This window comes from Oncorhynchus nerka, linkage group LG6, assembly GCF_034236695.1.
Source record: "Oncorhynchus nerka isolate Pitt River linkage group LG6, Oner_Uvic_2.0, whole genome shotgun sequence".
In the NCBI taxonomy this organism is placed as follows: Eukaryota; Metazoa; Chordata; class Actinopteri; order Salmoniformes; family Salmonidae; genus Oncorhynchus; species Oncorhynchus nerka.
The window spans coordinates 61,741,610-61,767,334 of record NC_088401.1 but is presented as its reverse complement, the minus strand read 5'-3'; the positions used below and the strand labels follow the sequence as shown (position 1 = coordinate 61,767,334).

General features: G+C 43.1%; 1 protein-coding gene across 1 annotated transcript; it reads left to right on the top strand.

Annotated features, from left to right (window-relative positions):
- On the top strand, positions 1–25,725 carry LOC115131178 (leucine-rich repeat, immunoglobulin-like domain and transmembrane domain-containing protein 3). The gene is made up of 4 exons (XM_029662773.2): positions 1–282; positions 14,462–14,928; positions 20,373–20,678; positions 20,880–25,725. The coding sequence occupies exons 1-4, from the start codon at positions 167–169 to the stop codon at positions 21,914–21,916; spliced, it is 1,926 nt and encodes a 641-aa protein (XP_029518633.1). The 5' UTR covers positions 1–166; the 3' UTR covers positions 21,917–25,725.

Below are 25,725 nucleotides of genomic sequence, written 5' to 3'. Positions count from 1 at the left end.
TAAGCACTTCTTATGCATGCGGGACTTTGGGACTATTCATATTTTTTCCTCTCTACAAAAGACGAGAAGTATTTTTTTCAACCTTTCTACCTGAATTCAGATGTCTTTTCCTCTCCTCTTTCTCCTGACCTTGTGGTGTGATCGTGTTTGGTTGATTTGGTGAACCATGCATCTTCTTCTCTACGCCCATGTCTTTCTGTGCTGCTTCAGTGTGGCCCATTCCTTCTGTCCTTCCCAGTGTACCTGTGTTTACCATGGACGGAGTGATGGAACGGGGACCAGGTATTTACCATGTTTCTTATAGGAGGTTGTCTTTACATATTTTATTATAGTTGAATCTGGACCATTTTCCACAGATATACAGTATCACTATCTTTTTTAAATGATCCATGTATTTTGTATTAGTATTATAACCTCCTGTCCCTCTTAGTATTATAACCCCCTGTCCCTCTTAGTATTATAACCCCCTGTCCCTCTTAGTATTATAACCTCCTGTCCCTCTTAGTATTATAACCCCCTGTCCCTCTTAGTATTATAACCCCCTGACCCTCTTAGTATTATAACCCCCTGTCCCTCTTAGTATTATAACCCCCTGTCCTTCTTAGTATTATAACCCCCTGTCCTTCTTAGTATTATAACCCCCTGTCCTTCTTAGTATTATAACCCCTGTCCTTCTTAGTATTATAACCCCCTGTCCCTCTTAGTATTATAATCCCCTGTCCTTCTTAGTATTATAACCCCCTGTCCTTCTTAGTATTATAACCCCCTGTCCTTCTTAGTATTATAACCCCCTGTCCCTCTTAGTATTATAACCCTCTGTCCCTCTTAGTATTATAACCCCTGTCCCTCTTAGTATTATAACCCCTGTCCTTCTTAGTATTATAACCCCTGTCCTTCTTAGTATTATAACCCCCTGTCCTCTTAGTATTATAACCCTCTGTCCCTCTTAGTATTATAACCCCTGTCCCTCTTAGTATTAAAACCCCTGTCCCTCTTAGTATTATAACCCCTGTCCCTCTTAGTATTATAACCCCTGTCCTTCTTAGTATTATAACCCCCTGACCCTCTTAGTATTATAACCCCTGTCCTTCTTAGTATTATAACCCCTGTCCTCTTAGTATTAAAACCCCCTGTCCCTCTTAGTATTATAACCCCCTGTCCCTCTTAGTATTATAACCCCTGTCCTTCTTAGTATTATAACCCTCTTAGTATTATAACCCCTGTCCTCTTAGTATTATAACCCCTGTCCCTCTTAGTATTATAACCCCTGTCCCTCTTAGTATTATAACCCCTGTCCCTCTTAGTATTATAACCCCTGTCCTCTTAGTATTAAAACCCCCTGTCCCTCTTAGTATTATAACCCCTGTCCCTCTTAGTATTATAACCCCTGTCCCTCTTAGTATTATAACCCCTGTCCCTCTTAGTACTAAAACCCCCTGTCCCTCTTAGTATTATAACCCCTGTCCCTCTTAGTATTATAAGCCCCTGTCCCTCTTAGTATTATAAGCCCCTGTCCCTCTTAGTATTATAACCCCTGCCCTCTTAGTATTATAACCCCTGTCCCTCTTAGTACTAAAACCCCTGTCCCTCTTAGTATTATAACCCCTGTCCTCTTAGTATTATAAGCCCCTGTCCTTCTTAGTATTATAACCCCCTGTCCCTCTTAGTATTATAACCCCCTGTCCCTCTTAGTATTATAACCCCCTGCCCCTCTTAGTATTATAAGCCCCTGTCCTCTTAGTATTATTTATTTTTTATTTTTTATTTCACCTTTATTTAACCAGGTAAGCAAGTTGAGAACAAGTTCTCATTTACAATTGCGACCTGGCCAAGATAAAGCAAAGCAGTTCGACACATACAACGACACAGAGTTACACATGGAGTAAAACAAACATACAGTCAATAATACAGTAAAAAAAACAAAGTCTATATACAATGTGAGCAAATTAGGTGAGAAGGGAGGTAAAGGCAAAAAGGCCACGGTGGCAAAGTAAATACAATATAGCAAGTAAAACACTGGAATGGTAGTTTTGCAATGGAAGAATGTGCAAAGTAGAAATAAAAATAATGGGGTGCAAAGGAGCAAAATAAATAAATTAATTAAATACAGTTGGGAAAGAGGTAGTTGTTTGGGCTAAATTATAGGTGGGCTATGTACAGATGCAGTAATCTGTAAGATTCTCTGACAGTTGGTGCTTAAAGCTAGTGAGGGAGATAAGTGTTTCAATTTAAGAGATTTTTGTAGTTCGTTCCAGTCATTGGCAGCAGAGAACTGGAAGGAGAGGCGGCCAAAGAAAGAATTGGTTTTGGGGGTGACTAGAGAGATATACCTGCTGGAGCGTGTGCTACAGGTGGGAGATGCTATGGTGACCAGCGAGCTGAGATAAGGGGGACTTTACCTAGCAGGGTCTTGTAGATGACATGGAGCCAGTGGGTTTGGCGACGTGAGTATGAAGCGAGGCCAGCCAACGAGAGCGTACAGGTCGCAATGGTGGGTAGTATATGGGGCTTTGGTGACAAAACGGATTGCACTGTGATAGACTGCATCCAATTTGTTGAGTAGGGTATTGGAGGCTATTTTGTAAATGACATTGCCAAAGTCGAGGATTGGTAGGATGGTCAATTTTACAAGGGTATGTTTGGCAGCATGAGTGAAGGATGCTTTGTTGCGAAATAGGAAGCCAATTCTAGATTTAACTTTGGATTGGAGATGTTTGATATGGGTCTGGAAAGAGAGTTTACAGTCTAACCAGACACCTAAGTATTTGTAGTTGTCCACGTATTCTAAGTAAGAGCCGTCCAGAGTAGTGATGTTGGACAGGCCGGTAGGTGCAGGTAGCGATCGGTTGAAGAGCATGCATTTAGTTTTACTTGTATTTAAGAGCAATTGGAGGCCACGGAAGGAGAGTTGTATGGCATTGAAGCTTGCCTGGAGGGTTGTTAACACAGTGTCCAAAGAAGGGCCGGAAGTATACAGAATGGTGTCGTCTGCGTAGAGGTGGATCAGAGACTCACCAGCAGCAAGAGCGACCTCATTGATGTATACAGAGAAGAGAGTCGGTCCAAGAATTGAACCCTGTGGCACCCCCATAGAGACTGCCAGAGGTCCGGACAGCAGACCCTCCGATTTGACACACTGAACTCTATCAGAGAAGTAGTTGGTGAACCAGGCGAGGCAATCATTTGAGAAACCAAGGCTGTCGAGTCTGCCGATGAGGATGTGGTGGTTGACAGAGTCGAAAGCCTTGGCCAGATCAATGAATACGGCTGCACAGTAATGTTTCTTATCGATGGCGGTTAAGATATCGTTTAGGACCTTGAGCGTGGCTGAGGTGCACCCATGACCAGCTCTGAAACCAGATTGCATAGCAGAGAAGGTATGGTGAGATTCGAAATGGTCGGGTAATCTGTTTGTTGACTTGGCTTTCAAGACCTTAGAAAGGCATGGTAGGATAGATATAGGTCTGTAGCAGTTTGGGTCAAGAGTGTCCCCCCCTTTGAAGAGGGGGATGACCGCAGCTGCTTTCCAATCTTTGGGAATCTCAGATGACACGAAAGAGAGGTTGAACAGGCTAGTAATAGGGGTGGCAACAATTTCGGCAGATAATTTTAGAAAGAAAGGGTCCAGATTGTCTAGCCCGGCTGATTTGTAGGGGTCCAGATTTTTCAGCTCTTTCAGAACTTCAGCTGAATGGATTTGGGAGAAGGAGAAATGGGGAAGGCTTGGGTGAGTTGCTGTTGGGGGTGCAGTGCTGTTGACCGGGGTAGGAGTTGCCAGGTGGAAAGCATGGCCAGCCGTAGAAAAATGCTTATTGAAATTCTCAATTATGGTGGATTTATCAGTGGTGACAGTGTTTCCTATCTTCAGTGCAGTGGGCAGCTGGGAGGAGGTGTTCTTATTCTCCATGGACTTTACAGTGTCCCAGAACTTTTTAGAGTTAGTGTTGCAGGAAGCAAATTTCTGCTTGAAAAAGCTAGCCTTGGCTTTTCTAACTGCCTGTGTATAACGGTTTCTAGCTTCCCTGAACAGCTGCATATCACGGGGCTGTTCGATGCTAATGCAGAATGCCATAGGATGTTTTTGTGTTGGTTAAGGGCAGTCAGGTCTGGGGAGAACCAAGGGCTATATCTGTTCCTGGTTCTAATTTTCTTGAATGGGGCATGTTTATTTAAGATTGTTAGGAAGGCATTTTAAAAAAATATCCAGGCATCCTCTACTGACGGGATGAGATCAATATCCTTCCAGGACACCCCGGCCAGGTCGATTAGAAAGGCCTGCTCGCTGAAGTGTTTCAGGGAGCGTTTACAGTGATGAGTGGAGGTCGTTTGACCGCTGACCCATTACGGATGCAGGCAATGAGGCAGTGATCGCTGAGATCTTGGTTGAAGACAGCAGAGGTGTATTTAGAGGGAAGTTGGTTAGGATGATATCTATGAGGGTGCCCGTGTTTAAGGCTTTGGGGGTACCTGGTAGGTTCATTGATAATTTGTGTGAGATTGAGGGCATCAAGTTTAGATTGTAGGATGGCTGGGGTGTTAAGCATGTTCCAGTTTAGGTCGCCTAGCAGCACGAGCTCTGAAGATAGATGGGGGGCAATCAGTTCACATATGGTGTCCAGAGCACAGCTGGGGGCAGAGGGTGGTCTATAGCAGGCGGCAACGGTGAGAGACTTGTTTTTAGAGAGGTGGATTTTTAAAAGTAGAAGTTCAAATTGTTTGGGTACAGACCTGGATAGTAGGACAGAACTCTGCAGGCTATCTTTGCAGTAGATTGCAACACCGCCCCCTTTGGCAGTTCTATCTTGTCTGAAAATGTTGTAGTTTGGAATGAACATTTCTGAATTTTTGGTGGTCTTCCTAAGCCAGGATTCAGACACAGCTAGAACATCCGGGTTGGCAGAGTGTGCTAAAGCAGTGAAAAGAACAAACTTAGGGAGGAGGCTTCTAATGTTAACATGCATGAAACCAAGGCTATTACGGTTACAGAAGTCATCAAAAGAGAGCGCCTGGGAATAGGAGTGGAGCTAGGCACTGCAGGGCCTGGATTCACCTCTACATCGCCAGAGGAACATAGGAGGAGAAGAATAAGGGTACGGCTAAAAGCAATAAGAATTGGTCGTCTAGAACGTCTGGAACAGAGAGTAAAAGGAGGTTTCTGGGGGCGATAAAATAGCATCAAGGTATAATGTACAGACAAAGGTATGGTAGGATGTGAATACAGTGGAGGTAAACCTAGGTATTGAGTGATGAAGAGAGAGATATTGTCTCTAGAAACATCATTGAAACCAGGAGATGTCATTGCATGTGTGGGTGGTGGAACTAATAAGTTGGATAAGGTATAGTGAGCAGGACTAGAGGCTCTACAGTGAAATAAGCCAATAAACACTAACCAGAACAGCAATGGACAAGACATATTGACATTAAGGAGAGGCATCCTTAGTCGAGTGATCAAAAGGGTCCAGGGAGTGGAGAGGTTGGTTTGGGGGTCACGGCGATTTAGACAGCTAGCCAGGACATCGGTAGCAAGCTAGCATAGGATGGAGGTCTGTTGTTAGCCACCTCTTGCTTTCCGTCAGTAGATTAGTGGAGTTCCGTGTTGTAGAGGGGATTAGTCCAAATCACACAACAACTAAAAAATAAAAACAATAGATATAGTTATAGAGGCCCAAGAAGAAACATAATAATAATAATAAAAATAAATAAATTGTCCGATTGTCTATTCTGAGAGCAGCCGGTAAGACAGCTAACGGTTAGCAGGCCGCAGATGGGCGTTCAGGTAACGTTGCGACGGAGGAGCCAGCCGGATCTCCTTCGGGTAGATAACGTCGGCAGTCCAGTTGTGAAGGCCCGGTGGGGCTCCGCGTAGGCAGTAAAACGGGTCCGGATAGGTGACTGCAGCCCAGGAGTGATTGACGGAGCTCAGGAGTGATTGACGGAGCTGGCTAGCTCCGGAGTAATTGATGTTTGCTCCGGAATCGACGAAAGCAGATAGACACACGGATAGCAGCCAGCTAGCTGTGAGATCCGGGAGTGAATGTCCAGAGAGCAGTTGAAATCCAGGGACATGGAGAGAAAAATCGGTCCGGTATGTTCCGTTCCGAGCCGCGCTGCGCCGTACAAAACTGGCGATAGATTTTCGAGTTAAAGGATAGCTGATGACCACAAACCGTGGTTAGCTGAATACTAACGAGTTGCCAGTAAAGAAGCTAACTAGTTTCTAATTAGCTTCTGGCTAGCTCCTGGCTAGCTTCTGGCTAGATCCTTGGAGTTTCTGGCTAGCTTCTGGCTAGCTTCTTGGAGGATTGCAGATTTGAGGTAAATAATACGTATTTATACATATCAATTGGTGAGGCAGGTTGCAGGAGAGTGTATTGAAGATGAGTTGATGGAAAATAAAAATAAAATGTATGTGAAAAAAGTTGTAAATATATATATATACACGACACGACAAGACAAGGACAAAAGACGTCTGAACTGCTATGCCATCTCGGGCAAGTTATTATAACCCCCTGTCCCTCTTAGTATTATAACCCCCTGTCCCTCTTAGTATTATAACCCCCTGTCCCTCTTAGTATTATAACCCCCTGTCCCTCTTAGTATTATAACCCCTGTCCCTCTTAGTATTATAACCCCCTGTCCTCTTAGTACTAAAACCACCTGTCCCTCTTAGTATTAAAACCCCCTGTCCCTCTTAGTATTATAACCCCTGTCCCTCTTAGTACTAAAACCCCTGTCCCTAGTATTATTATAACACCCTGTCCCTCTTAGTACTAAAACCCCTGTCCCTCTTAGTATTATAACCCCTGTCCCTCTTAGTATTATAACCCCCTGTCCCTCTTAGTATTATAACCCCCTGTCCCTCTTAGTATTATAACCCCCTGTCCCTCTTAGTATTATAACCCCCTGTCCCTCTTAGTATTATAACCCCCTGTCCCTCTTAGTACTAAAACCACCTGTCCCTCTTAGTATTAAAACCCCCTGTCCCTCTTAGTATTATAACCCCCTGTCCCTCTTAGTACTAAAACCCCCTGTCCCTAGTATTATTATAACACCCTGTCCCTCTTAGTACTAAAACCCCTGTCCCTCTTAGTATTATAACCCCTGTCCCTCTTAGTATTATAACCCCCTGTCCTCTTAGTATTATAACCCCTGTCCCTCTTAGTATTATAACCCCTGTCCCTCTTAGTATTATAACCCCTGTCCCTCTTAGTATTATAACCCCTGTCCCTCTTAGTACTAAAACCCCTGTCCCTTTTAGTATTATAACCCCCTGTCCCTCTTAGTACTAAAACCCCTGTCCCTCTTAGTATTATAACCCCTGTCCCTCTTAGTACTAAAACCCCTGTCCCTTAGTATTATAACCCCTGTCCCTCTTAGTACTAAAACCCCTGTCCCTCTTAGTACTAAAACCCCTGTCCCTCTTAGTATTATAACCTCCTGTCCCTCTTAGTACTAAAACCCCCTGTCCCTCTTAATATTAAAACCCCTGTCCCTCTTAGTATTATAACCCCCTGTCTCTCTTAATATTATAACCCCTGTCCCTCTTAGTACTAAAACCACCTGTCCCTCTTAGTATTATAACCCTCTGTCCCTCTTAGTACTAAAACCCCCTGTCCCTCTTAGTACTAAAACCCCCTGTCCCTCTTAATATTATAACCCCCTGTCTCTCTTAATATTATAACCCCCTGTCCCTATTAGTATTATAACCCCTGTCCCTCTTAGTATTATAACCCCTGTCCCTCTTAGTACTAAAACCACCTATCCCTCTTAGTATTATAACCCTCTGTCCCTCTTAGTACTAAAACCCCTGTCCCTCTTAGTACTAAAACCCCTGTCCCTCTTAGTAATATAACCCCCTGTCTCTCTTAATATTATAACCCCCTGTCCCTCTTAGTACTAAAACCACCTGTCCCTCTTAGTATTATAACCCTCTGTCCCTCTTAGTACTAAAACCCCCTGTCCCTCTTAGTATTATAACCTCCTGTCCCTCTTAGTACTAAAACCCCCTGTCTCTCTTAATATTAAAACCCCTGTCCCTCTTAGTATTATAACCTCCTGTCCCTCTTAATATTATAACCCCCTGTCCCTCTTAGTATTATAACCCCCTGTCCCTCTTAGTATTATAACCTCCTGTCCCTCTTAGTACTAAAACCCCCTGTCCCTCTTAATATTATAACCCCCTGTCCCTCTTAGTACTAAAACCCCCTGTCCCTCTTAATATTATAACCCCCTGTCCCTCTAAGTATTATAACCCCATGTCTCTCTTAATATTATAACCCCTGTCCCTCTTAGTACTAAAACCCCCTGTCCCTCTTAATATTATAACCCCCTGTCCCTCTTAGTATTATAACCCCATGTCTCTCTTAATATTATAACCCCTGTCCCTCTTAGTACTAAAACCACCCTGTCCCTCTTAGTATTATAACCCTCTGTCCCTCTTAGTACTAAAACCCCTGTCCTCTTCCCCTGTCCCTCTTAGTACTAAAACCCCTGTCCCTCTTAGTATTAAAACCCCTAAAACCCCTGTCCTCTTGTCCCTAGTATTATATAACCCCTGTCCCTCTTAGTATTAAAACCCCCTGTCCCTCTTAGTATTATAACCCTCTGTCCCTCTTAGTATTATAACCCCTGTCCCTCTTAGTATTATAACCCCTGTCCCTCTTAGTATTATAACCCCTGTCCCTCTTAGTACTAAAACCCCTGTCCCTCTTATATTACCCCTCTGTCCCCTCTTGTCCCTAGTATTATAACACCCTGTCCTCTTAGTACTAAAACCCCTGTCCCTCTTAGTATTATAACCCCTGTCCCTCTATAACCCCTGTCCCTCTTAGTACTAAAACCCCCCCTGTCCCTCTTCCCTCTTAGTACTTAAACCCCTGTCCCTCTTAGTATTATAACCCCTGTCCCTCTTAGTACTAAAACCCCTGTCCCTCTTAGTATTATAACCCCCTCCCTCTTAGTACTAAAACCCCTAAATAACCCCTGTCCCTTAAAACCCCTGTCCCTCTTAGTCCCTCTTAGTACTAAAAACCCCTGTCCCTCTTAGTACTAAAACCCCTGTCCCTCTTAGTACTAAAACCCCCTGTCCCTCTTAGTACTAAAACCCCTGTCCCTCTTAGTACTAAAACCCCTGTCCCTCTTAGTACTAAAACCCCTGTCCCTCTTAGTATTATAACCCCCCTGTCTCTCTTAGTACTATAACCCCTGTCCCTCTTAGTATTAAAACCCCCTGTCCCTCTTAGTATTAAACCCCCTGTCCCTCTTAGTACTAAAACCCCTGTCCCTCTTAGTACTAAACCCCTGTCCCTCTTAGTACTAAAACCCCTGTCCCTCTTAGTACTAAAACCCCTGTCCCTCTTAGTAATATAACCCCCTGTCTCTCTTAATATTATAACCCCCTGTCCCTCTTAGTACTAAAACCACCTGTCCTCTTAGTATTATAACCCTCTGTCCCTCTTAGTACTAAAACCCCTGTCCCTCTTAGTATTATTAAACCTCCTGTCCCTCTTAGTACTAAAACCCCTGTCCCTCTTAATATTAAAACCCCTGTCCCTCTTAGTATTATAACCTCCTGTCCCTCTTAATATTATAACCCCTGTCCCTCTTAGTATTATAACCCCTGTCCTCTTAGTATTATAACCCCTGTCCCTCTTAGTACTAAAACCCCTGTCCTCTTAATAACCCCCCTCTTAGTCCCCCTGTCCTCTTAATATTATAACCCCCTGTCCCTCTAAGTATTATAACCCCATGTCTCTCTTAATAATAACCCCCCTCTTAGTCCCTCTTAGTATTATAACCCCTGTCCCTCTTAGTCTAAAACCCCTGTCCTCTTAGTATTATAACCCCTGTCCCTCTTAGTACTAAAACCCCTGTCCCTCTTAGTATTATAACCCCTTAGTATTATAAAACCCCTGTCCCTCTTAGTATTATAACCTCCTGTCCCTCTTAGTACTAAAACCCCCTGTCCCTCTTAATATTAAAACCCATGTCCTCTATTATAACCCCCTGTCTCTCTTAATATTATAGCCCCTGTCCCTCTTATTGTCCCTCTTAGTATTATAACCCCCTGTCCCTCTTAGTATTATAACCCCTGTCCCTCTTAGTATTATAACCCCCTGTCCCTCTTAGTATTATAACCCCTGTCCCTCTTAGTATTATAACCCCTGTCCTGTCCCTCTTAGTATTAAAACCCCTTAGTCCCTCCCTTAGTATTATATAACACCCTGTCCCTCTTAGTACCCCCTGTCCTCTTAGTATTATAACCCCTGTCCTCTTAGTATTATAAACCCCCTCTGTATTATAACCCCCTGCTTCTTAGTATTATAACCCCTGTCCCTCTTAGTATTATAACCCCCTGTCCCTCTTAGTATTATAACCCTGTCCCTCTTAGTACTAAAACCACCTGTCCTCTTAGTATTATATTATAACCCCTGTCCTCTTAGTACTAAAACCCCTGTCCCTGTCCCTCTTAGTACTAAAACCCCTGTCCCTCTTAGTATTATAACCCCTGTCCCTCTTAGTATTATAACCCCTGTCCCTCTTAGTATTATAACCCCTGTCCCTCTTAGTATTATAACCCCTGTCCCTCTTAGTATTATAACCCCTGTCCCTCTTAGTATTATAACCCCTGTCCCTCTTAGTATTATAACCCCTGTCCCTCTTAGTACTAAAACCCCTGTCCCTCTTTAGTACTAAAACCCCCTGTCCCTCTTAGTATTATAACCCCTGTCCCTCTTAGTACTAAAACCCCCTGTCCCTCTTAGTATTATAACCCCTGTCCCTCTTAGTACTAAACCCCTGTCCCTCTTAGTACTAAAACCCCTGTCCCTCTTAGTATTATAACCTCCTGTCCCTCTTAGTACTAAAACCCCTGTCCTCTTAATATTAAAACTTAGTATTATAACCCCTGTCTCTCTTAAAACCCCTGTCCCTCTTAGTACTAAAACCCCTGTCCCTCTTAGTATTATAACCCTCTGTCCCTCTTAGTACCCCCTGTCCCTCTTAGTACTAAAACCCCTGTCCCTCTTAATATTATAACCCCTGTCCCTCTTAGTATTATAACCCCCTGTCCCTCTTAATTATAACCCCTGTCCCTCTTAGTACTAAAACCCCTATCCCTCTTAGTATTATAACCCTCTGTCCCTCTTAGTACTAAAACCCCTGTCCCTCTTAGTACTAAAACCCCTGTCCCTCTTAGTACCCCCTGTCTCTCTTAATATTATAACCCCTGTCCCTCTTAGTACTAAAACCACCTGTCCCTCTTAGTATTATAACCCTCTGTCCCTCTTAGTTAAAACCCCTGTCCCTCTTAGTATTAAACCTCCTGTCCCTCTTAGTACTAAAACCCCTGTCTCTCTTAATATTAAAACCCCTGTCCCTCTTAGTATTATAACCTCCTGTCCCTCTTAATATTATAACCCCCTGTCCTCTTAGTATTATAACCCCCTGTCCCTCTTAGTATTATAACCTCCTGTCCCTCTTAGTACTAAAACCCCTGTCCCTCTTAATATTATAACCCCTGTCCCTCTTAGTACTAAAACCCCCTGTCCCTCTTAATCCCCTCTTAGTACCCCATGTCTCTCTTAAATTATAACCCCCTGTCCCTCTTAGTACTAAAACCCCTGTCCCTCTTAGTATTATAACCCCTGTCCTCTTAGTATTATAACCCCATGTCTCTCTTAATATTATAACCCCCTGTCCCTCTTAGTACTAAAACCACCTGTCCCTCTTAGTATTATAACCCTCTGTCCCTCTTAGTACTAAAACCCCCTGTCCCTCTTCGTACTAAAACCCCCTGTCCCTCTTAGTATTATAACCCTCTGTCCCTCTTAGTATTATAACCCCTGTCCCTCTTAGTATTATAACCCCCTGTCCCTCTTAGTATTATAACCCTCTGTCCCTCTTAGTATTATAACCCCCTGGGTCTCTTAGTACTAAAACCCCCTGTCCCTCTTAGTATTATAACCCTCTGTCCCTCTTAGTATTATAACCCCTGTCCCTCTTAGTACCCCCTGTCCCTCTTAGTACTAAAACCCCTGTCCCTCTTAGTACTAAAACCCCCTGTCCCTCTTAGTACTAAAACCCCTGTCCCTCTTAGTACTAAAACCCCCCCTCTTAGTATTATAACCCCTGTCCCTCTTAGTACTAAAACCCCCTGTCCCTCTTAGTACTAAAACCCCTGTCCCTCTTAGTACTAAACCCCCTGTCCCTCTTAGTACTAAAACCCCCTGTCCCTCTTAGTACTAAAACCCCCTGTCCCTCTTAGTACTAAAACCCCCTGTCCCTCTTAGTACTAAAACCCCTGTCCCTCTTAGTATTATAACCCCCTGTCTCTCTTAATATTATAACCCCCTGTCCCTCTTAGTACTAAAACCACCTGTCCCTCTTAGTATTATAACCCTCTGTCCCTCTTAGTACTAAAACCCCTGTCCCTCTTAGTAAAAACCCCTGTCCCTCTTAGTACTAAAACCCCTGTCCCTCTTAGTACCCCTGTCCCTCTTAAAAACCCCCTGTCCCTCTTAGTACTAAAACCCCTGTCCTCTTAGTACTAAAACCCCTGTCCCTCTTAGTATTATAACCCCCTGTCTCTCTTAGTATTATAACCCCTGTCCCTCTTAGTACTAAAACCCCTGTCCCTCTTGGTATTATAACCCTCTGTCCCTCTTAGTACTAAAACCCCCTGTCCCTCTTAGTATTATAACCTCCTGTCCCTCTTAGTATTATAACCCCTGTCCCTCTTAGTATTATAACCCCTGTCCCTCTTAGTACTAAAACCCCTGTCCCTCTTAGTATATATAACCCCATGTCCCTCTTAATATTATAACCCCCTGTCCCTCTTAGTACTAAAACCCCCTGTCCCTCTTAGTATTATAACCCTCTGTCCTCTTAATATTATAACCCCTGTCCTCTTAGTACTAAAACCCCCTGTCCCCCTGTCCCTCTTAGTATTATAACCCCATGTCCCTCTTAGTATTATAACCCCTGTCCCTCTTAGTACTAAAACCCCCTGTCCCTCTTAGTATTAAACCCCTGTCCCTCTTAGTACTAAAACCCCTGTCCCTCTTAGTACTAAAACCCCCTGTCCCTCTTAGTATTATAACCCTCTGTCCCTCTTAATTATAACCCCCTGTCCCTCTTAGTATTATAACCCTCTGTCCCTCTTAGTATTATAACCCCCTGTCCCTCTTAGTATTATAACCCTCTGTCCCTCTTAGTATTATAACCCCCTGGGTCTCTTAGTACTAAAACCCCCTGTCCCTCTTAGTATTATAACCCTCTGTCCCTCTTAGTATTATAACCCCTGTCCCTCTTAACTAAAACCCCTGTCCCTCTTAGTATAAAACCCCCTGTCCCTCTTAGTACTAAAACCCCTGTCCCTCTTAGTACTAAAACCCCTGTCCCTCTTAGTATTATAACCCCTGTCCCTCTTAGTACTAAAACCCTGTCCCTCTTAGTACTAAAACCCCTGTCCCTTAGTACTAAATCCCCTGTCCCTCTCTTAGTACTAAAACCCCTGTCCCTCTTAGTACTAAAACCCCTGTCCCTCTTAGTACTAAAACCCCTGTCCCTCTTAGTATTATAACCCCTGTCTCTCTTAATATTATAACCCCCTGTCCCTCTTAGTACTAAAACCCCTGTCCCTCTTAGTCCCTCTTAGTACTAAAACCCCTGTCCCTCTTAATATTATAACCCCTGTCCCTCTTAGTACTAAAACCCCTGTCCCTCTTAGTACTAAAACCCCTGTCCCTCTTAATATTATAACCCCTGTCCCTCTTAGTACTAAAACCCCCTGTCTCTCTTAATATTATAACCCCCTGTCCCTCTTAGTATTATAACCCCATGTCTCTCTTAATATTATAACCCCCTGTCCCTCTTAGTACTAAAACCACCTATCCCTCTTAGTATTATAACCCTCTGTCCTTCTTAGTATTATAACCAACCGTCCCTCTTAGTACTAAAACCACCTGTCCCTCTTAGTATTAGAACCTTGTGTCAGACCTCTTAGACTTTGAATTATGAGTTCAACAGAGGAGCACTTTTTCTCAATACCTATCCCATGTTTAGGATGACTGCATCTCAAGAGTTGGGAACAGAGTATGGAGTCGTGAAAAATAATCATAGAACAACTTTTCTCAAGTCCCATAAGTATGTAAGACATGAATTGTGGAAATGGAAACACAAAGTGCAGAGCTCTTCAATCATGGTCCGTTTTCTAGGCTTTTGTCCCAGCCCAGCATTAACGCACATGACTCAAGCTATTAAGGGCTAGATGATCAGATGAATCAGGTGGTTTAGAAGGCTACTGGGCCGGAACAACACCCTGTGGTTCTGGACTGGATAGGTGAAAGCTATGTAATGGAACTCTAGCTTTGACCTGTCCAGAAGAGTGATAACTCCATGAAAGGGAGAAGGACATTTTTTTATATATTTAAACTGAGCCAATGTATTCTGTTCCTCTCAGATCTGTGCTGTGTGATGACCCAGACATGTCCGACATCCCTGTAAATGTCCCTGTGGATACGGTCAAACTGCGGGTGGAGAAGACAGGCGTGAGGCGCATCCCCACCGAGGCCTTCTACTACCTGAACGACCTGCGCTACCTGTGGATCACCTACAACTCTATCTCCTCTGTGGACGCCGCCGCCTTCTACAACCTCAAGGTCCTCCACGAACTGCGGCTGGACGGGAATCTGATCTCCACTTTCCCCTGGGAGTCCCTAAAGGAGATGCCTAGTCTGAGGACGCTGGATCTTCACAACAACCGCTTAACCAGCGTGGCCATGGAGGCTATCCCGTACCTGGTCAACATCACCTACCTGGATATCTCCAGCAACAAGTTGACCACTCTGTCTTCGGACCTCGTGGATATCTGGCCGCCGTTCAATGGAATGCCTGTCTCCTCCAGCCTGTCCCAGAAAGTGGTGCTCGGTAAGAGAACTGATAATGAAGTGTGAGTGGGTTATGTGGGGCTGAGGGTTGAAGGTTAGGACTTTGGGCAGGGGTGCACAACCTTTCACCCTCACGAACTACAGATGTAGGATCTTATTTTGATCACCCCGATGCTTATTTGATCACCCTGCATTGCAGTATTCCTGCAATGCAAACTTGTAGTGTATTTGAGTTTAAAAAAGGGTTCTGAAGTTTGTAATTTTCCATTAGAAATCTCTGACTTGATTTTCCTTTACAAAAAATGATTTACCCCTACAAAATGTTCACATTACATTTCCTGTTGCTGCAGAATTATTTTCCTGCTGTAGCAAATTGGCTCAAATCCTACAAGATCCTACATCTGTACTGGTTTTGCAGGCTTTTGCCCTGACTACAACACGTGCTTCTACTGATCAGCTACTCTTCAGGAGGACACACCTGAGATTAGCTGACCCATGTGTTAGAGCAGGTCTGGAGCAAAACCCTGAACTCCCAGTGGCTCTCCAGGAGGTGGGTTGGCCACCCCTGCACTAAAGCAGTGTTTGGTGATAACAGAACATGGCACTGGTCTGCGTAGGAGTTTTGGGTTGTTACGTAGCCGTAAAGGGCGTTTGCTGACGAACATTAGGAAGTTGTACATACATGAAATCCATGGCAATTGTTATGACAACACCTCAACGTGATGTCACTTTTTGTCTGGCACCTGGACTGCAACGCAATGTGTTTACTTAGTGATGGTTACATTTAACCCAAAGGCATATTTCCATCTTCACATTGAGGTTCCAAAACATATTTGGGCTGCTCTTTATTTGGAAAATCTATCTATAGATGCTCAGCAAACTATCAATAGACTATCACCTACACGTCCACAACGCTTGGACTTCTATGTGCTGTAGCTGCAGGTTAGCAGGGCAACCTATTTTAGATCCACCTCATAAGCAGCAGGGAGTTAAAGTTATCATGCAATGATAGTCCCTTTCTAAACTTTGGCTTTGACAAATCTAATTAGTTATCTTTCCACGCTCTGATTTGTACAAACATGCCATGTATTTTGGGCTTCACACTGAATCTCACAGAATGTGGGAAGGTGTAAGCAGGCCCTGAGATGTACCCAGGTTTTCATTTGCATGCCAGATGCTGAGTAGAACGCTGATGTACAAACCGACATATACAGTACATTGTAGAGAGCATTCGGATACAAGACCAAACAAATAAATACATCAATAAATAAACCGGGACTTGTTAAGGGGCATTCCTAAAACAAATCACATGTACAGTCTTCTTTATGAATGAAGTATAGAATTGATTATAAGTGACGATTGTCCATCTTTAAGAAAATACTCTCTTTCACTCTGTCTGAGAACTAGCTTGAGGAGTGAGATAATGTTCATGGGATGTTAAGGACCAGCTAGCTTATCCATGCTGAAAAAGCTTGTTCTATTCACTGGCATACTGGAAGGAGAAACAAGATCAGTCTATCCCAAAGGAAGACACATAACATCCCATGTACAGAATATAGACTCTTCCCGTACCATCACATGATAGAATTAAACTAAAAGGCATGAGGGGGTGTGGTATATGGCCAATATACCACGGCTATCGGCTGTTGTTATGGATACAGCCCTTAGCCGTGGTATATTGGCCATACATCACAAACCCCCAAGGTGCCTTTTTGCTATTATAAACTGGATGTTCTGTCAGCCAATCAGCATTCAATCTGCCAGTTCAAACAATAACAAAGTGTACACCCCGCCACGGTTTTGGTAAAAGCTGAGGAATGGGGCTGGAGAAATGTCAACACTCTCAAATTCATAGACAGAGCTATGGATGGAATGACTGACCATCCATGATGTCACAATATAGTTTTAGGAAAAGGGAAAAAGGAAACCGCACACTGCTCTTGATAGTATCACTGATCTTTAATAAGTATACGTATCGGCCTCACGGCCATCGTCAGAGCTTTTTGGATTTTTTAAAAATTTGCACCATTATGTAGACCGAGCCCCACCCACATCCGTTCCACACATCGAAGAGGGTTGGAGGCGAAGGAAAAACAAATAAGAGCTACCAAATATAACAAAATGCATTTCATAAATATTACAAAAGTGTATAAATAAGACATATGAAACACGTCTGTAAAACCACAATGAGGACATAGCAAGTTTTCATTAGTCACTGGGTACATCGTACGAACAACAGAGTCATCTTAAATAGGCACATAATTCATGTTCAAATTCAAAACATAACATACATAGGCATTTCATCATTAAGTCCTTTAGGAAATAATGTCTGGAGTGTGAAAATCCAAAAACATTCTCTTTTACTCAGAGTATTATTTTAACATCTCCTCCCCTGTCTGATATCTTAACTTTCTCTATGCCACAAAATCTAAAGGTAGAAATGTCATGCTTCAGGTCATTGAAATGCACTGCGACTGGATAATCCCTGTCGTTTCTCCTGATTTAACTTGTATGTTCACTAATTCTCTGTTTGAGAGAACGAGAGGTTTTACTGCCATAGCAGAGCCCACATGGACATAGCAGAGCCCACATGGACATAGCAGAGCCCACATGGACATAGCAGAGCCCTCATGGACATAGCAGAGCCCACATGGACATAGCAGAGCCCACATGGACATAGCAGAGCCCAAATGGACATAGCAGAGCCCACATGGACATAGCAGAGCCCACATGGACATAGCAGAGCCCACATGGACATAGCAGAGCCCACATGGACATAGCAGAGCCCACATGGACATAGCAGAGCCCAAATGGACATAGCAGAGCCCACATGGACATAGCAGAGCCCACATGGACATAGCAGAGCCCACATGGACATAGCAGAGCCCACATGGACATAGCAGAGCCCACATGGACATAGCAGAGCCCGCATGGACATAGCAGAGCCCACATGGACATAGCAGAGCCCGCATGGACATAGCAGAGCCCACATGGACATAGCAGAGCACACATGGACATAGCAGAGCCCACATGGACATAGCAGAGCCCACATGGACATAGCAGAGCCCACATGGACATAGCAGAGCCCAAATGGACATAGCAGAGCCCACATGGACATAGCAGAGCCCACATGGACATAGCAGAGCCCACATGGACATAGCAGAGCCCAAATGGACATAGCAGAGCCCACATGGACACAATATAGTTTTAACCATGTTGAGGCAATACAGTGTTTGTTTAAAATTAAAGTGTTTACAAACAATTGAGCAAAAAAAGTTTATATTTTGGGTTTTTATGGGGTAAGACAATTGAACTAAGCTCATGTAGTATTTATGAGTACAATTCTTCAAGAATCAATGGTATACTGTACATCGTTCATTCAGAAGTGCAAAAATGTAACAACTACAAATTGCTCCTTTTGTACAACACTTTTGTATTCTGGGAAGAAAGTCAACACCAGGTTTAGAGTTTGCGTTTGGGTTGTCCCCAGTTAAGTACAACTAATCTGGTTAAGCATAAGGGGTTTCCACAATACACATGCACTTCCACATGCGTGTGTGTGTGTGTGTGTGTGTGTGTGTGTGTGTGTGTGTGTGTGTGTGTGTGTGTGTGTGTGTGTGTGAGTGAGTGTGAGTGAGTGAGTGAGTGAGTGAGTGAGTGAGTGAGTGAGTGAGTGAGTGAGTGAGTGAGTGAGTGAGTGAGTGAGTGAGAGAGAGAGAGAGAGAGAGAGCGAGAGAGAGAGAGCGATTGTATATGTGTTTGAGTGTGTGTTTGTACAGTAGCTGTGTTTCCGTTTGCTTTTGTGTCTGTGTGTGTGTTCTGGGAAAGCGTCTCTACCCTCCTTTCCCACACATGTAACATGCTAGTAACTTAATGTCATTTGTAAGAGATGATATGACTCCAAATTTGACACGCCTGACCCTCGGTCTGGGAAATCCCATTATTAGGGTAATAGAAGGATGGCTCAGTTGTAACGTATTCATACCTAGATTTTTTTTTAAACTAGGCAAGTCAGTTAAGTCTTATTTGCAATGATGGCCTACACCGGCCAAACCCGGACGATGCTGGGACTCCCAATCACGGCCGGTTGTGATACAGCCTGGATTCAAACCAGGGTGTCTGTACTGACACCTCTAGCACTGGGATGCAGTGGCTTAGACCGCTGCGCCACTCACCACTGAATGAAAACACTAAGTTACACATGCTAGCTGTACAGAAAATTAACGGTGTATGTTTCATGTGTGTTTTGGCGGGAAAATAGATGAACATGGAATTCATAGCATAAAAGTAAAGATACCTTATTAGAAAATGACTCAAGTAAAAGTGAAAGTCACAAGGTAAAATAATACTTGAGTAAATATCAAATAGAATCTGGTTTTAAATGTACTCAAGTAAATGCTATACATCAAATTTCTTATATTAAGCAAACCAGATGGCAGGATTTTATTTTTTTATTTTTTTATTTACGGACAGCCAGGGGCACACTCCAACACTCAGATATAATTTACAAATGCAGTATTTGCATTTAGTGAGTCTGCCAGATCAGAGGCAGTAGGGATGACAACGCATTATATTGAGAGGTGCATGAATTGGACCATTTTTCTGTTTGCCTGAGAATTTGAAATGTAGCGAGTACTTTTGGGTGTCAGAGAAAATGTATGGGAGTAATAAGTACATTACGTCTTTAGGAATGTAGTGGAGTAAAAGTAAAAGTTGTCAAAAAATATAAATAGTAAAGTCAAGTACAGATACCCTAATACTACTTAAGTAGTACTTTAAAGTATTTGTATTGAAGTACTTTACACCACTGTTTATTCATCTTTACTCCCACATGTCAACGTCAGTAACCTAGTTATTCACACATTTACAAACAACTATCAAAGTGTTTAATAATGATTCATAAGATAATTAATGACATGTTAAATATAGGTCCTTATAAACCATGTATTAACCATTTAGCAGTCTTTTGCGTGGCCTAATGTGTGTTCTATTTATACTTTATAAATACTTTATACATTTTTTGAGTGACCAGTGGAATTTCTCACAAAAAGACAGACATGCCATTGGTTGTTTAGCAACAAAACCGATGCGTGTGCAACTATAGGGAAAAACAGACATCCTTTTTTTTGCCATGCGAAAATCCTTAACTAATGATTGTTTATATGGGACAATATTAAACATCTTATGAATGGAGTAATGATTAGTAAATTATGAATAAACTTTTTACCAATCAATTATAAATTATTTGTTACATGGAGTTGTAATAAAGTGCTACCATTTGTATAATTTGTGTATCAGCTAGGAGAGACTGGAATCCACTCTTTGAGTTTGTTTACATTCGCAGCCACATTACTATTAGCATTGATAATTGATAGCATGTTCCTCATCTCTGAAGCACTGCATGTTCCTAACCTTTTTACAAATATTCATGTACATTTTATTTAGCATAACTATCACAAACATTTCCTCTCTTGTCCCCTCCAGGTCTTCAGGACAACCCGTGGATCTGCGACTGCAGGATCTCCAAGCTGATCGAGCTCTCCAAAATGTCTGACACATCAGTGGTACTAATGGATCAGTTCCTGTCTTGCAGTGGGCCTGAGAACCTGGCCGGGGTTATGTTCCAAAGGGCGGAGCTGGACCAATGTCTCAAGCCGTCTGTCATGATGTCAGCCACCAAGATTACAGCCTCGTTGGGCAGCAATGTGCTTCTGCGCTGTGATGCCACGGGTTACCCCACACCTACCCTAATCTGGACCACTTCAGATGGCTCACCTGTCAACAACACAGGTATCAACAGTGAGACATTTTATTTTAAGAAAAGGAATATAGTGTCTTATTCAACATGGTTATCAAAAATAGTTTTAGATTATTTTGAAATTGATTTGATAGGATTTGCTTTTACTCCACAGTTGATCTTTGTGTTTCATTTAAAGAATGTCTACATCTTGGCGATTACTAAGTCTTGGCATTTTCATGATCTACCTACAGTTGTCCAGGAGTCTCCGGGAGAAGGTGTCCGATGGTCAATCATCAGCCTAAATGGGATCTCGTACAAAGACAACGGGGAGTACAGCTGCAAGGCTAAGAACTTCGCCGGTAATGCAGAGGCTGCCATCAGCCTGTCTGTGGCAGGTTATGTCGCTTCAACCATGCCCCCACAGAGGTCCAATGGAGAGACTGGAGGGAGTAGCCCATCCACAACATCCTCTGCTCCGGCAACTGACTTCTCCAACTCCCCTAGCACCCTGATTACCACTACCACCCCAGCCACGACCACACTGCCACCCGTTCCCACCAAGAAGAAACTCATGCCCAGCAATGTGCAGCAGAAAGCCCCACCCAAACCATCCAAGATCCAGCAAGGCAGCGACAGGATGCTGGCGGCGGATCAGAGCAAAAAGAAGGACGCTTCCAAGTCCGTCCAAGATCTCGAGATCGTGGAGGAAACGGCGGACAGCGCGGTTCTACTCTGGACGGCAGACGGTTTGCAGAGCGATGCCCCTCTCACCGTTGTGTACTCTACTTACGACGATGAGGACGACTCCAAACGGACAATGGATACTGATGCCGGGAGTGGCAAGGTCCTTCTCGAAGGCTTAACTTCTGGAATGAGGTACCAGGTTTGTCTGGTTGCCAAGGGAAGTGCGGCGGGGATAGACCCCTGCATCAACTTCTTCACCCTGGACATTGTTGAGGACGATGCCGAGAACCAGCTGCTGATGCTCATCAGCGGCATTGCCTGCACCGTGGCTTTACCTGTCATCGGTTTGCTGGTCTACAAGATCCTCTCACTCTACTGCCAGGGCAGTGTGCCAGGTTTGGACGACGAGCTGTCTAAAGACACGTATTTGAAGTTCGAGACGCTGTCGATGAAGCAGAGGACCTTGAACGCTAATCCCAGTGAATTGTGGGCCCACAGGCAGACCGAGGAGTCCCAAGAGAGGATGCTCCTCTTCTCCAGGTCCAGCATTGACTCACAAATGACATACAGGAGTGACAGTTCCAGGTCAGAATTTCTGTGCTAGCACTAGATGAAGACTACATGGCATCACTGATTGCTGAAGCATTCATGTCTTATTTTTTTAACCACACTTTGAGATTTGGTTTGTCACAATACCAGTATCGCAACATTCAGAAGTATCGTGGTAAGAAAAAGTAAACATGTTCTAAATGCTTTAGGAAAACAGCCCTAATACTGGAAACAGACAGCATCATGACAACTCAATTTTAAGATTGCTGTCTTTGCAGCTCAGCACTTATTCACATTTATTATCACATTTATTCTCAGTTTAATGCAATTTTCCATAATACCAGAATGAAATCATCTGCCACAGTGTTCATTATGTCTTGCTTCTTTGTCACTATACACCACACCAGGTTTAAACAGACTAGACATTCATTGATCTCAATATGGTATAAATAGACATGCCGACTATCCAACAACACATTGATTTAAACTGCTAGCAATGGTTCACTCAAAAGTCAAACCTTCAAGCTAATTGTTGCCTTACTTTACTAAAAAGCTTTCTCGAACCCTAGTATATTAGAATATTTGTCTTGCCCGACATACAACGCAACAGTTTCTGTGTAACGTATTGTTTTTACTTGTACATACAATGGTATTGTATTCTTCTTTTTAATAAAACAAATCTTTGTGTATTTCATGTCCTCATATTTCATATAAGCATTTGGTATATATGGCAGTGTTGGTCAATGTGAAATACCCCTTACTGTGCTGTCATCGGCTCTCTGTACAACAACTCCACTATTGTCTATGACGTGTGATATTTCCCAATGTGATCATCTCTGGTCTTTAGCCATGAGGAATAGGATTCTGTGCTTTTTCCTCACTTGAGCAACAGGTGTATTAGTGGTATAGATAGCGTTCAAACGTAGCGTTCAAACGTTCAAAATGAGATCCGGTGACTGTGCTGGCCACTCCATTATAGACAGAATACCAGCTGACTGCTTCTTCTCTAAATAGTTCTTGCATAGTTTGGAGCTGTGCTTTGGATCATTGCCTGTTGTAGGAGGAAATTGGCTTCAATTAAACACCGTCCACAGGGTATGACATGGCATTGCAAAATAAAGTGATAGCCTTCCTCCTTCAAGATCCCTTTTACCCTGTACAAATCTCCCACTTTACCACCACCAAAGCACCCTCAGACCATCACATTGCCTCCACCATGCTTGACAGATGGCGTCAAGCACTCCTCCAGCATCTTGTCATTTTTTTCTGCGTCTCACGATTGTTCTTCTTTCTGATCCGAACACCTCAAACTTAGATTCTTCTGTCCATATTTTTTTTCTTCCAATCTTCCAGTGTCTGCGTCCTTTTGCCCAATTTAAGCTTTTATTTTTATTGGCCAGTCTGAGATATGGCTTTTTCTTTGCAAGTCTGCCTAGAAGGCCAGCATCCCAGAGTCGCCTCTTCACTGTTGACGTTGAGACTGGTGTTTTGCAGATACTATTTTATGAAGCTGCAAGTTGAGGACTTGTGAGGTGTGTGTTTCTCAAACTAGACACTCTAATATACTTGTCATCTTGCTCAGTTGTGCACCAGAGCCTCCCACTCCTCTTTCTATTCTGGTTAGAGCTAGTTTACTCTGTTCTGTGAAGAGAGTAGTGGAGAGCGTTGTATGAGATCTTCAGTTTCTTGGCAATTTCTTGCATGGAATAGCCTTCATTTCTCAGAACAAGAATAGACTGATGAGTTTCAGAAGAAAGTTCTTTGTTTCTGGCCATTTTGAGCCTGTAATCGAACCCACAAATGCTGATGCTCCAGATACTCAACTAGTCTAAAGAAGGCCAGTTTTATTGCTTCTTTAATCAGGACAACAGTTCTCAGCTGTGCTAACGTAATTGCAAAAGGGTTTTCTAATGATCAATTAGCCTTTTAAAATTCTAAACTTGGATTAGCTAACACAACGTTCCATTAGAACACAGGAGTGATGTTTGCTGATCATTGGTCCCTGTACACCTATGTAGATATTCCAATAAAAATCAGCTGTTTCCAGCTACAATAGTCATTGTCAACATTATCAATGTCTACACTGTATTTGTGATCAATTTGATATTATTTAAATGGACAAAAAATAGCTCTTCTTTAAGAATCAAGGACATTTCTAAGTGACCCCAAACTTTTGAACGGTAGTGTATTTCTCAACATTTACAACCCTTCCTCTGTCCTCTCCACTTCCACTGTCTCACAGTTGTTACTTAGTGATTATGTGGATGTCTGTGTGTCCACCAACATGCATGTGGCTGTGTATTTGAGCATGTCAACATTAGAATGTATCTGCTTATGACCCATGGGTGTTCCTCTCCTATCCTTTAGCCCCACTGGCTGGCTGCACAGTGAGAGAGCGGGACCGTAATCAATGGGTCAAGGCCTACTGTGTGCCTGAATAGGCGTTACCATAAATCCTGATAACATGTGTGGAGCTAGAAAGCCATTCCCATGGATACCCTGGCCTATGCCACCCTCTGCACTTGTCTGGGCACTAACCGTCATACCAGCTATTCCATTAACATGACAACAACCAAGTTGTTTGACTAACAGATGGGTTGAGTTAGTGGGACCTGCTAGTCTTGAGGCCCACCCCCCCCCTTGAACACTTTACTGTGTTATTACTTCTGCATTCTGAAGGATCCGTGTAACATATAATATTTATAGGTAAACACTAGTTATAGTAACACAGTAATAAGAACCCTAGTTTGTTTGTTACCATGTCCCACATACATACTTAAAATCTTAGGTAGATGATTAATGTATGATTAATTTGGTCTACATGTAAACATTGTTTAGCATCAGATTGGGCATACTAACAAAACAGTGAACAGTGACGCAGTATTCCAAGGTGCACTCCATGACATTTCCCAATACATCGTAGTGTTCCGATGACAACGAGAGTTCAATATGTGCAGTATTTGACCTAGACTGACCTAGACTGACCTAGACTGACCTAGAGTGACCTGGAGTGATATATGTCTTTCAAGTGCTATCAACAGGGGTGAAATCGCAGGGCAAAAGCCATTGAGCAGGCACATTTCTAACTCAACTCAACTACAGCTGAAGACACTGAGCCCTTCCCAGCCTTGTTAGCCCTCCTACAGATACTTACAAAGCCACTTGTGACACTGCTGCTAACAATATGCTATAGTCATCCTGAGTATGAATGGTGGTTTGGTTGGTGGAGTCTGATGATGGCTCTCCTGAGTAAGCAGAAAACATGTCTTCCCCACTTTTCCGAGTTCCCCCGTTTACTCATCCAGCCTGATTCACTCAGGGAGAGGAAGATGCTTATACAGGATAGAGAGACACACATACCGGGTACACATTCTAATCTGAACACACACACTATCTGGACAACACGTTACATGACTGTCTCTGGTGGAGAAAATGGAGGGAAGTGGATAACACGTGATAGAGGAAAATATGGTTGAAATGACTAATTATGTATACATTCCAATCAGAAACTGACTAGTCCAAATGCTATAATGTACGGTACATGTGAGTTATCCCTCTTGCTCCCTTTCCCAATTGTATATAATGTAGTCAGGAGTTAGTAACAATAATAGGTCTGTTCCTTAGTTCATTCAGTTGTACAAATCTCCAGGTGGTGGGAACGGGCCATCTCCAAATGGTCGGGAATGTTGATTTATGCTGACTGGCCTTGACTTCGTGCTGATAACGCGGAGGCTTGAAAGTTAGAGGGGCCCTCTGTTTGTGAAACGGAACGTTTGGAAAACGCTGACGTCATTTTCAGTTTATAACCTGTGGAAATGTGTGTAAGCATTCAGTACTCTCTGGAATTAAACGCTCTTTACCTGG

Bases quoted from the DNA above. Each gene is read 5' to 3' on its own strand.
- LOC115131178 (XM_029662773.2), top strand. From the start codon at position 167: ATGCATCTTCTTCTCTACGCCCATGTCTTTCTGTGCTGCTTCAGTGTG. The intron at 283-14,461 runs GTATTTACCATG...TGTTCCTCTCAG, and splicing joins AGTGATGGAACGGGGACCAG to ATCTGTGCTGTGTGATGACC. The intron at 20,679-20,879 runs GTATCAACAGTG...ATCTACCTACAG, and splicing joins CTCACCTGTCAACAACACAG to TTGTCCAGGAGTCTCCGGGA.